Below are 13921 nucleotides of genomic sequence, written 5' to 3'. Positions count from 1 at the left end.
GCATACAAAGTTGTACACAGATTGGTGCAGTTATAGGTGGTAACACGAATGGGCCAGTTATAGCATCACCATGAAGCTGATTTTTTTTCTTTAATGTTTTTTTTTTTGGCTTTCGCCTTTATTTTATATTTTTTATGGAGGGCCAGACAGTAGGCTGACAGGAAATGGGGGGGGGGGGGGACATGCAGTAAAGGCCGTCGGGAACGGGAGTCGAACCCGCGGCACACTGCCAGACTGGATTGCCAGCCAAGGTGCCTGGACCACTGAGCCATGGCCCAGGCCGATGTGAAGATTTTTAAGTGGCATTTCTTCCTCGGCCTAGTGGGAATGTGCATGCAAAATTCACTCAAATTGCACTCTGCGTTCATGATTTGAGGTATTTTGTTCATAACGCCAAATCCAGCAAACTTTGGAAGGCAATCTTAGCCAATGGAGATTGAATATGGAGAAGCAGACAGGTCTGTGTTGATCACATGACTATAGAGATAGTGTATACTGATTTGCGGGATGTATGGATAAATTGTGTACGAGTAATGTAAAGTAATGTGTTTTGCAAAAGTCGGCCTCGTGGTGGCGCTATAACAGTCATTCGTCATTGTCATCAAGGGAGTGTGTGTGCACACTGTACAGTTTGGCATCGTCTGGGCCAACGATGCTGGAGATTAGCTGTACACAGACGGATGGACGGACGGATAGACGGACGGACACAAGGACACACAGACGGAGTGCAAAACATACTCTCCCATGACTATGGTTCACCAAACTGACTTCTAAGCTCTATAGAGTGTTGCATGGATGATGTACTGTATTTTTGTAGACCAACCTGGAAGTTAGCATTGCCTTGGTTCTATCAACAACAAGCCAATGGGATTTTGCCCTTGTATTGCACAGCTATAGCGACTACAAATGTCTTTAGTGAGGTGAAGAGAACTCAATAACACTAACCAGGGGATACCCTGGTTAGGTTATGCAATTAATCCTGTACTGGTTCCAATTCTAAAAAGAATGGTTAAGATAGCACTCAAAAGCCTATAATCTAATGTGATTCCTATCATTTTTTTATTAAATCAGAAGTGATGACTCCTAATGGAAAATGTCACAGAATATGGTTCAGTCAGGAACACTAAAAATGACGGGAGAGCACTTTATCGTGCTTTTCCATCAGGAACACTCGCATCACAAATTGATTTACCATTTATCGCAACAAATGGAATACAGTAAGAATTTATGTAATGGCTCTGTTCTTAAGATGTTCCCTAATTTTAGCTAAGTAAGCACCCCCCCCCCCCCCACCTTATATCATGCAAACATTGAATTTCTGTTTGCATTAGTTAGAGCTATGCACACCTGAATTCCAATTTAATTTAACATTTAGTTTAACTTTTGAGCCATGCAAGATTCCAAATAGAAGATGGAGGCTGGGATGATGGAGGCAAGCTTTGACAGCAGCAGCAGTGTGAGTGGCATTTGAATAGCAGAGATCCAGTGTAGGAGGGAGCTATAATCTAAATGGACCATCTTGTTGTGGGAATGAGCTATAGCAGAAAGGCATGGTATAGCTTGATAACAATCAGCAGATCCATGGTTGGCATGTAGAAAATATGACTGAAAGATGACAGCTGAGGCTCTTATTACTCTTTCTTGCATCTTCTAATGATGCTGCAAATGTATGACATACCGGTACCGTAGATATAGACTATTACCAGTAAGATGCCTGTTTGATGAGGTCAGATCAACATATGGAATGTCAGAACAGGTCAGCTCCATATATGGAGATCTAAGGGTGGCAGTAGGGGCAGTGTCTTGAGTGTACAGGGTTTTCCTTGGACAGACCATCATGGACACAACCTTTGTTTTCTTTGGGGTGACACACCAAACCCTTCATATGATGTGGGGATTTACATGAATTTCAAAGAAATAACACTAATGTTCAAACACCTCACACGCTGAAGAGATCGGTAATGGTTACTGTGTTGCCCATCCTTGACCCTGGATTGATATGAGGGGGCTGAAACGATGGGTCCAATGTTGTACCAAGGCATCAGCGACCGTGCTGGCCCTCTGGTCATTTTGCTGCATCAGTTAAAATAAGAATATTTTCTCTCTCATTTAAGCAGCTAGCAGTCTTAAATAATGTAAATATATTGACTATACCGTGGACCCCTTGTCAATTCCTCTTTGGCAAGGGCTCACCTCTTGTATTATTCTCTACATCAAGACTCAATGTCTTACGCCATCCCTGGCCAGTAGTAGCGTGCCCCTACCAGTTTCAGAGTTCTTTCAACACCTTGGTATCTATGATCCTTAATGAGGGCACTGGGGTAACACTTAGCTGAAGGTTCACATTACCTCCAATGATGTGGTAGTTCTTTGGCACGTTCACTCAGTGTATGCTTTTCAGCTGGATTTCTGAGCTGCCAATATATCAAGAGTGGTCCAATCACTGGGCCCTGCTTCTGTACAGCCTCGCCTTGCTGAGCCATATGAGGCCCATAGGGCAGGAGCCTGTCTCCTGTTTCTGTAGCGTCAGGCAGCTTGATGTACAAGTACACCCCCTGGACATATGCATGGCGATAGTATGTCGCAGGGACTTACCCCCAATCCAACTCCAACCCTTGATGCTGAGTGCCAAGCAGGGAGGCACTGGTCCCATTTTTCAGAATCTTTGGTATGACCCGGCCGGAATCGAACCCCAACATTCCAGTCTCAGGGCGAACACTCTAACCACAAGGCCACTGAGCTAGTCACCACCAAATAATTATGTGATTAACCAAGGATATCAGTTGTCTCATTAGAGTAAACACTAGTCCAGTAACCAGTATCTCACTGGACAGCTCATCGTCTGGTTGCATACTTCCTAGATAGGGCATCAGCATTTCCATTTCTGGACCCAGGTCGATACTTACGTACTGGAGATCAAATGCAGCCAAATTGGTGGCCCAGCGATATTCCAGAGCCCACAGGTTTGCTGTATTCATAACATAAAGGTATTATTGTCAATATAGACAGTACACCGTGAACCCAACAATTACTCCCTGGAATTCTCTGCCGATATAAGACTACGGACCGGTAGATATTCAAGCTTCATGGAACAGACATCATCTGATGGTGCCGTGCTACACACACACACACACACACACACACTGACACCCACACACACTACACTACACTACACTACACTACACTACACCACACTTTCTGCCTGACTGTTGACATTTAACCTGCACATTTGTGCGCCTCTCTCTCCGTGCTGTTATCAACAGGTAATAACGCTCAATGAGCTAGAGAGTCGGGTGAGCGACCCCTCACTTACTACCACCGATGGCCTGTACACACCAAACATATTTCTACCACAGGCACTTATGATGAACGACCCTACATCAGCTTGGTGTGTAGCACCTTAAGACAAGACCGTAATGTCTTGAAATAATTTAAGAACAAAAGTAGTGTTACAGCATGAGCATGTCACATTTTACAATACTAATTTGGGTGTAATTTAGTGATCGAATGGTAAAGCAGTCCAACAGCCACTTGTGTTTTGAGAGGTGTCAAGCAAATCTTACTTACATTAAATTGGATTAATCAAAAAGTAGGAATTTCCAAAAAAAATCCATAATTTCAAATAAACACACCAAAAGTAAACGCTTACGTGCTTCGGCTATGCGCCTTCATCAGAGCAGTAAATGATATTTGTTTTCCATCATGTGTAGACAACTCATCCTATGTGAAGCTGTATAAGATAAATACAATGTTCGATTGTGCCTCATACAGGCAGATTGATACTCAATATTAAATTACTCAAATGAGGATCAGAGGCAAAGAAATCTACCTTTATGCAATACATCTTTATTATAAGTTATAAGTTATTCTTGTCAAATTCAACAAGTTATAGATGTGTTATCTATGAATCGATAACTGACCTATACGTCAAAGTAACTCCAACTCAATTTGCAGGCTCCACAGGGGGTGTTTATTTTTCTCTGGCACAGCTCAAGTTGCTACAGCACCAATAGAAGGAGTGAGTGATCTGTGGTCAAAGCCTGAGGTCACACCGGTTAGGTATTTTTACTGTATACATATGCCATGGTGAGCTGGTGCGGGAAGTGTTGGGTCATTTGAGAGGGATTTGTGTAATTTAAGAACACTGTCCTCACGATATGATTCGTATCACGATATGTCGGATATGAGGTTCGCGATACGATTTTTCACGATATTTTAAACAAAATATTTTCCAGAAAAATTACCGTTTTTAAAATGTTATATAATTCATCTCCCCCCAAGCATTTTTTATTTAACTACATTGCAAAAGAAGTAGCATTACTTTTGACAGTGCAGAAACATAATTGCCTTCCTTGATGAGCATCAACGACCATCATCACCTGGGCACAGACACACACAGCTCCCCTCTACAGTGCTCTACTACTGAAAGCGACTCATTTCTCTCCAAAAGCACTTGAATATGATGGAATATGACTAAAGCTCACATTTCACATCACACCATAATTCACTAGCCCCCCTTTTTTTGAAAATATTTTTTTTCTTCAATAAATCGATTCATATCGTCAGGATTAATATCATTATATATCGATATATGATATATCGTTACATGCCTGTCCTCTGTTACTAATATTACCAAATGTACCCTGATGTAATGAGATATTACACAAGTAACATTATGTAGGCCTAATGACTGAGAACACAACATGAACAACATGAACACAAACGGCTCAGATGGAGGACTACCCCTTTTGCTTTTGGTGGCTTGCAAAGGCAGCTATAGTACTGTAGGTCCTGTTTGACAGTCAAGTCTTTGATAATTTAGCCTTTTATATGTTTATTATACAGCATATTTGGGGTTCCTGGTGGCACAGTTGGTGCACAGACCACCTGCGATTTGTGAGGGCCCAAGGTTGAATCTTGCATGCCTCCTTTCTCTGACCTCAGTTTCCTGTCTCTCTACATCATTTGACCATGTTATAAAGCAAAAGAATTATAATCTAAAGAAACTGAACATTATCTGATAATATGTTTGAACCTACTGTACAATACATTGACCTTCTGGTCCATGTTCACACAACTATCACAAATATATGGTCCTGCTTCAAATGCATCTGTCTCACGCCAGGGCTCCACCGGACGCGTCGCATCTCCGTCGCGTGCGTCAAAAAATGCACCGGTTCAATTTTAATGCACGCGTCACACGTCACGCAACGCAACGCGGGCAGTGGAGCCACCCTTCATTGATTAAAAAGGGAACATTCCCTGACGGTGACGGAGACGCGACGCTGACGCGCCTGGTGGAGCCCTGGTGTCAGAAAGGCTTTTGGTCCATATGTTTCCATCATCAAAATGCCACCTGAGTATAATGTGTCGTTTCTTAGGGCTTGATATACTTTGTTCCATGTGTTGGCCTGCCCCCAAAATACCAGTTCTAAGCTCACAACACGTCCCAGTGAGCTTGTAGATCAGCTATTTTCAGGATTAATCCAGTTTAAGATTCTTTGGAGTCCGGCCAAATAAGACAGAGTACGATTAGCTGGTGCCGCTGAGGTCCACAATTCGTTCCTTGCGCACCATTTCCAATATTCATCATAGTCTCTTAACCATTCTCCCCTTTCACCTCTCCAAGTTCTATCTCACTTTCTCTGTAAATGTTTCTATACAGTACATTCCGTTTGAAACGGTTTGAGTTGTCCCTCTACTGACAATGCAGCAGAATGCATTTATTCTGGTTCTGAGTTCTGGTCAAGAAAACACAATTAATTACATTTCAGTTTGAAGGAAGTTTTGTATTTTCTAGAAATCAAATTGATCTTTCAACAAAAAAGAGCACACATTTGAGACAAGACAACTTGAGCCCAACCCAAACAAAAAATATGATTCTTATAGGAATTGTGATTGTGTCATTGTGATACTTGAGGATGCTATAATATCTTTTTGTTTTTATTATTATAAATTTGAAGTATCATACAGTAACAAAATATAACTTTAATTTCAGAATTATTGACATTAATTTTGTATTTTGTTATTGGTTGCTTTGTTTTGGTTGCTTAATGATAAACAGTGATGGTAGACAATGTTTGTAGAATAGATAATTTAATATTTTTATTGCAATGTGGCAAGGCTTTAAATCATTTAATGACAAATCCATTTAGACAAGACTTACCTCCTGGCAAAGTTTGTAGCATTCAGAAAGATGTGTCCATTGGCCAATCACGTTAGTCCCTATAGCATCACGCCTCCAATCCATCCACATGGTCATCCTTACTCCAAATTGCAGAATGAATGAGCTCCCATAATGTACTGGTAATGGTGAGTGAAGTGGCAGATTCCTGAAAACGGTCATTACACATTTGTCCTCGTTGAACTGCTTGTAAAAGATTTTTCCAAACATTCCTTGCCTCTATAACCAAAATGCTGTATGGTTTATTATGTATCCCATTTTCTGCTGTTCCTGTTTGTGTCTTGTCCATCATCTTGTAGACCTATAGACAACTGTGTTGAGGAATGTTAGAATTACTCATTCATCAGTTGAAAGACGTATTTAGGTCACAGTGTGACTTATCAGGTTCTGTATCACATTCTGTAGGTCTTTATTTGGCTTGGGTTAACCCCCTATATGTTGTGTGGCTCCGTTTCTGTCGCCCGGCCTACTCCTCTGGCGTTGACAATATGGGGAAGCTAAGGCCCTGAACCCCACATTCCAGGGAAGATTGCAGTCGTCCTTCTTGCTTTTCTGAACAGACTCCTAAGGTTACAGGAGTTTCAAGTGTCCATACTAGTACCACTGCTATCTGTATGTCAACCTCCAGATCCCCTGTTGAGAAATCCCTTGGAATGACTTCACCCACTGTACAGGGGAGGTTCAAGGCCAACCCGACCCCGCCCATCTCATTTTAAGGCTATAAGAGACGAGTCAAGGGTGATACTGTGGAGAATCTCAAAATTTTAACATCCCTGAAGTACACAGGGATACTTATCACAGCCTCAAGATGCCTGGAAGACCCATAGCCAGTGCCACAAATATCATGACGGGGACAGATAAACCAGGTAGGATACCTTTCTAAAGCATCACAACATTTTAAAATGTTCCTGTTATTTCAAAACTGTTCTTATACTCTTTACATCACTGAGGTTGGTCAAAACATCCATTGCTGGGTTTGCCCATGCTATTGGTTGAAATCCAATCGAGGGTTATCTGTTTGAATCTGTTTATACACTAGTGACAGAGAAACTGTCACTAGTAGCGTGAGCCAGAAGAAGCATTATTCCTCAGCTCTCCTCTGTGGTTCCAAATTCCAATACATTTCAACAGATCTTATTCACATGGTGTTTTCTTGCTAATTTATTGACAGAGTTACTATAGTTACCAATTACCATATAGGCCTATAAGAGTAACATCGACATAAGACCAATGACCACTCTTGTGGCAGTGTCCTGTAGAATGTGGATGTTACATCTGGATAAAGAAATTAAGCTGTCTATAGACTATTTTTTACTTTTATCTTTTTTTTAAGATTTCTGCACAACAAATGAGTGTTTTAAGGAATAAGCCATAAAATGTGTCAAAATTGTCAAATACAGAAGACAGTAAACTGCATGGGCTGTATCCCAACAGTACAGTAAGTGTTTTATAGAAATAGACGCTAGTTTCGATGTCTACTTGTTATATTGGTCACTTTGTACTTTCTTAACAATCTTAATTCCTTGACCACGTACCCTGAGCAGTATGTCTGTTTGTTTAATGGCATGTTTCTGCAGGAGGCTAGCCCACTATTAGCTCCATCGGTGACCACACCCTCCGCTGTAGCTCCGGGATTAGTCACATATTGTTAAGACCCGGCTGAGAGGACAAAAACGGTCACCATGCCAAGTTTTTACTTTTCATTTACAAAACTGTGTCCTACAGATGTCTGTAGTAGCAGCCCTGCACCAAATTTTACATGGAGATGCATTTAACATGGAAAAGGGTAGCCAGTTTAGCCAGATCTTAACCAAAAATGGCAGCCGGAATCTGATCTAGCAGAAATAGCAGATAAATCACACAAGTCTGCTATTCTCAGTGCGTGTTTGAGTGACACCTGCACTTGACCAAGTATAAACTAGACATTAAAGTTTATCACCAAGGTAAACAAAGCAAAGCACATGTATGGCACATGCTTTGAATGCTTCCTTGTTGAACTATGCAGCATTCACAGTGTCCTCATTGCCCCACATCTTCCAAACTTTACATTTTTGATTTAATGGTGCTGTAAAAAGTGTTGGCTTGTTTGTTTACCTGGCAGTACTGTTGTAGACATTGTCAATGTCAGTGCATTAGTTCTGTGGGTCTTGCACAGATGATTAGTTAAAAAAAATTAATGATTATGAACAAGCCATTAGTAAATCACTTACTAATGGCTAGTTAAGCATTTGTTAATAGTTAATATATGTTTTTCGGACATTATAAAGTTGCAACAATTCCTCATTTACTCATGTTAAAAAGCAGTCAACTTTAGAATAACGTCCCAATAGCATATATTAACTAGTAACAAATGCTTAACTCATGCTAGTAAATGAGGAATAGTTGCAACTTTAGAATAACGTCGCACTAGCATATATTGACAAGTAACAAATACTTCATGCTAGTAAATGAGGAATGGTTGCAACTTTAGAATAACATCCCAATAGTATTTGGTACCGGTATTAACAAATACTTAACTCATGTTGGTAAATGAGGAATAGTTGCAACGTATACCTTTTACGGATCGGAAATCCCAGAGCTATAGCTGAGAAGATGGTCACAGACTGGGCTAGACCGTAGTCACTCTCTCAAACCACTGGACTAATCATCTCCAAATGTCTTGTGCCCTCTGTCAGTAGGCCAAAGGAGTCATATTTATTATATGTTTTACATTTTTTGGAAATAAGTTAAATGATAATAATAATAATGGAATCATGACTCTACAGATGGACCTGCCTCTCAAAACATATCCGTTGTATAGCCTTTTAATAATATTCACCTTCTTCCCCTTTGTCTTTCTAGTAAAGAAATCCACAAAAGCCAAAAAGGAAATTAAACAAGAAGGTACTGTACTAACTTGATAGAATGTCATAAGCACTCTATTTGTAATACAGCAAACATCACATAAACAATGTCCTGTCTTTTCAGAAAAAGCACCTGTTTACATACCCGGCATCCCAGAGCCAACCAAAAGAACTGAGCTGTTGCAGCGTAAGAACAGCCTCTGAATGCTGAATAATAATTGTTTTTTTTATCCTCATATCTGGCAGTATGTTAAAACAATCTTGTTTCATTTTGCACTCCAGACTGGATTAACCTGACTTTGGATGATAAAACAGCCAATAAGATGCTGTGGATTTCAGATGCCGGGTCCAAGGTCTCTCGTAAAAAGGAGGAAGTTTGCCCAGTTCTGGACGGACCAGGCAGATATGAGTACTCACCACAGGTAACTTGTACATAAATATAAATAAATGTAATGGCAAACTGAAAAGGTGGATTAACTAAACAGTGTGCACTATGTTCAGTGAGTTCATAGTAAACTGTATCCAATCCAGTAGGATACATACTGTCAGTAGACAGTAGAATATAGCTAGTGATATCAATACTACATTTTTATTCTCAATAGCACAAAGCTGTCCCTTGTCAAAAAGTGTGGATCTACAGTATAAGCTATGGGTCGTGAGTCGCAACACAATTTTAGCTTGCCTTGTAGGTATGTTATTTTTGGCAAGTGACACTGCATTCCTATTAATTAAGTTTTGCCAATGCAGTGTATAATTTATGTTGTGTTGAGCGTGTGTTTGGCTTGGAGGTATATCTGCCATATTTTTACTTTGTTGCCTGCCGGTGTTGTGCACCAAAAATGGCAGCCGGAATCTGATCTAGCAGAAATAGCAGATAAATCACACAAGTCTGCTATTCTCAGTGCGTGTTTGAGTGACACCTGCACTTGACCAAGTATAAACTAGACATTAAAGTTTATCACCAAGGTAAGCAAAGCAAAGAATAGCAAAGCAAAGCACATGTATGGCACATGCTTTGAATTCTTCCTTGTTGAACTAAGCAGCATTCACAGTGTCCTCATTGCCCCACATCTTCCAAACTTTACATAGTTGATTTAATGGTGTGCTGTAAACAGTGTTGGCTTGTTTGTTTACCTGGCAGTACTGTTGTAGACATTGTCAATGTCAGTGCATTAGTTCTGTGGGTCTTGCACAGATGATTAGTTAAAAAAATGTAATGATTATGAACAAGCCATTAGTAAATCACTTACTAATGGCTAGTTAAGCATTTGTTAATAGTTAATATATGTTTTTCGGACATTATAAAGTTGCAACAATTCCTCATTTACTCATGTTAAAAAGCAGTCAACTTTAGAATAACGTCCCAATAGCATATATTAACTAGTAACAAATACTGCTAGTAAATGAGGAATAGTTGCAACTTTAGAATAACGTCGCAATAGCATATATTGACAAGTAACAAATACTTCATGCTAGTAAATGAGGAATAGTTGCAACTTTAGAATAACGTCCCAATAGTATTTGGTACCGGTATTAACAAATACTTAACTCATGTTGGTAAATGAGGAATAGTTGCAACGTATACCTTTTACGGATCGGAAATGGGTGGTACAGAAATTACTTTTGGAAATAATATTACTTTTTTGTATCAGCCTTGTTCCACCCATTAGCGATGAAACGGGGAACATTTTCTTTTTTTATTCAATATATCAATAAAGAAATGCAAAAGCCGTAGGCTACAGTACATAATATGTAATTATGCCACAGGCATTTCTGATGAGCATTACTTAGATACACAGAACAGAACACAATGAACATGGCATACACTCAAAAATACACAAATACATTAAAAAAAAGTCTTTGCCAAAAATGGCAGATGTACAAGCTCACAGCAAGACACATTGCGATGTTCAAAAGTGTGTGTGGCTCTTATAATGAATTCAGTTCAGTTCAATGAATTAAATTGTGAGAGTGAGATAAAAGTTCAGTTCAACCTTCAATTCTCAAATTGAGCAAAACAGTTCAGTTCAAGTCAATAATCCAAATGATCCAACTCTGAGTATGAGGAAGACAGTGCACTGACACTGCACTGTTAGTTTTAGCTTTTTAGCTTGTCTCCATGAATGAGGAATTATCCTCAATCCTACCACAATGGTGATGAAGCAGAATTGGGTCGAACCGTGCAGGTGAACCAGATTAGTAGTAGAGTCACGTAGTAAGGTTCTGTGACCATCTTCTGGCAAGGATGTTTTGATGATTGATTTGACCTCTATGGACCCTTTATAAAAGATTTAGCCCCCAGGTCCCTCTCAAAAATCCCGGCATTTTTTGCTAGAGGGCCAAATTCAAAATGGCGCCATAGCCAAAAATGAACTTTTGATCCAGATGACCTAGAATCATGCACAAAGACACTTTTCCAGACAAGTCAACCATGAGGATTCCAAATCCATTTTCATCATAAGACCTTGTTTTGGCCCCAAAATTCAAGATGGCCACCAGCCAGTAGTGTGAAAACATAACTTTTGAATAGGAAAGTAATGTATTTGGGGGTTGTAATTTTTACAGACACAAAACACATGGGTCAGAGCATTTTGTGTCACTGGTTTCTGAATCATCAGATTCAGATGACTCCACCCTCCTCCTATGTGCATCATCCTCCTCATCCTCCTCACGCTCAACTTCCTCTTCAACTTGCCCTGGTGCAGGTAGGTGTGTTGAGAGAGCAGGCCGTGTGTGGCGGACAGGACGACAGCGACCACCCACCAACTCAGAACGATGTCTGAGTGGCGAGGGGTGGTGCTTCAGTGTGGGGTGGAGCACTATATACCAAGTAGTTGGCATATAGTAGCCTGATTGTCAGAAGCTGAGCCTCCAGCTCGGCATATAGTGCATCTGGAGGGAGTCGGATACATTATTTTTTCATCATTGTCTTTTCCTTGGCAGCACAAGCTTCTTGTCTTGCATATACCTGTCTGGTATATGCAAAGAACACTTGTTCTACCTCCTTCTCAAGGTCAAGGCTATCTCCACACCATGAGAGCTGCTGCTGTGCCATAGAGCTCTTTGCCACCTTGTCATACACTGATGATTTTCCTTTGCCATAGACAGCCTGCATCACAGCCTGCATAACCGGTGAAGAGGATGGTGTCAGCTTCAGACTGCTCAATGCTGTAGTCTTCCATTGGTTGTTGTTGTTGACAAGCTGATGCAATGTGCAATGCAGCTACCTCACAGACCTGGCAGAGAATGTGAATGCAGCGATTGTCTATATTATTGACAATCACTGCATTCACATTCTCTGCCAGGTCTGTGAGGTAGCTGCATATTCATTTTTTTTATTGTTACTGACACTACACAGTAGTGTTTTGAAGGCCTTGACAGAGGGGAAGGTGTCATTCAATTTCATGTACGTGTTGGTAAGATGTGCCTTACCCTGTACACACAGGTCTCGCTCATCATCTTTAGTTGAGTATATATGTTGCATCGTATGGGTCATTCACACAGATGATACAGTGAGCATCACAATGGTGGGCAAGGATGATGGACGACACTTTGTGGACATAGTCCAACCACTTGTATGGGCTGCGTTCTTGTGTCTGCCGATCTTCTGCTGCATGGAGTTGCCATCCTCCAAATCATGCCCATGTCGAGGAGAGGGACATAGGGTTCTTTGATATCTATAGTTTGGAGAGAGAGCTTCTGTATGGTATGAGCTTGCTCTTCTGTGTCTTCTTGTATGTTCCATTGGGGTTGAATAAGAGGGCCACACATTCCTCAACAACACAATGTTCCAACAACTCTGGGAGCTTGACAAGTTGACTGTGTTCAACCAGGTTGATCACTGCTTTGAGAGCGCTTCTTTCCATTTCAGCAGCTCTTGCATTGAGTTCCTCGCCGATCTTCTCTACGCATGCATGGTGGAAAATGTCAACTGTTTGCTCAAACTGACAGGTGCATGGAGAGATTTATTCTTACTGAACACTCGGTCCTGCAAGATGTTCAACTTATCCTCTCCTGCAGAATGGGCTGATTTAAAGTCCACAATGAACTCATCAGTAAGCTTTGAGCTTCAGCCTATGCCTTTTCGATCAACTATAAGAGAATGTGAATATTTTAGGTAATGATTTATGTTACAGTGTTGAATTGATCGAAATAAACTAAACAATCAGAGGCAGGCATGGCTGACTGTAGGGTGCGAGGGTACAGGCTTTAGTTCCGACATACTATTGGTCCGACTGTCATTAGGCCGACAACCTAAACCAAACCCCTAACCCTAACCGCAAGCACGGTGCAACGCATGTCAGACCAACGCATGTCGGGAACGACGGGTGATTTCCTTATGTCGAACCTTTGTTGTGTCGGATCTGCGTGCGCAACCCGGGTGGAAACAGGAATGAGTCAAACTCATTCATGCATGTAATCAGGTTCTGCACACACTGCTCATCTTCTCGCATCCGTTTCGGGGCACTTTCCGTGTGCTTCCTCTTGGCTTCTTTTCGGGTGGCAAGAGTGTTGTGAGCCACTCTTATGCGGGTCACATTTCTGAGGTGCACCAGCAACTGCTTTTCATTTTGGAGGATGGAGAGCCATCCTGACTTAATTTTGCTGCCCTTGTTCATTGTACATTCAAATCCACATGTCCTAGGCCATGTTGGAATAGGGGTTGGACCTGTGATGGACTGAGTGAAGTTAGTAGAAGGAAGGCAACCTGTTCAGCAGGAAGAGCTGTCAGCATCGCCCAGAAGTCAGGCAGCCACCTCCCATTCTTATTGTTGTCGTATGCTACCATCCACGGCTGCATAGCACTCAAAGAGCTGACTCTTCCCAGTTGCAGATATGGACTGAATGCACATTTTGCATTAGCACATATGGCATGGACAGGAAGTCCCTCCAG

At 41.1% G+C, this 13921-nt stretch overlaps 1 protein-coding gene across 1 annotated transcript; it reads left to right on the top strand.

Moving 5' to 3' along the window:
• Positions 1–6986: 6986 nt before the first annotated feature.
• On the top strand, positions 6987–11810 carry LOC306915031 (uncharacterized protein; the record flags this gene model as incomplete). Its single annotated transcript, XM_079492277.1, has 5 exons — positions 6987–7050; positions 9026–9067; positions 9152–9214; positions 9310–9449; positions 11733–11810. The coding sequence occupies exons 1-5, from the start codon at positions 6993–6995 to the stop codon at positions 11808–11810; spliced, it is 381 nt and encodes a 126-aa protein (XP_079348403.1). The 5' UTR covers positions 6987–6992.
• Positions 11811–13921: the final 2111 nt, after the last annotated feature.

The sequence above is a fragment of the Electrona antarctica genome (genome assembly GCF_951216825.1).
Source record: "Electrona antarctica genome assembly, chromosome: 22".
Lineage (NCBI taxonomy): Eukaryota > Metazoa > Chordata > Actinopteri > Myctophiformes > Myctophidae > Electrona > Electrona antarctica.
The sequence above is the reverse complement of the archived record's forward strand: the minus strand, read 5'-3'. Positions and strand labels throughout refer to the sequence as shown.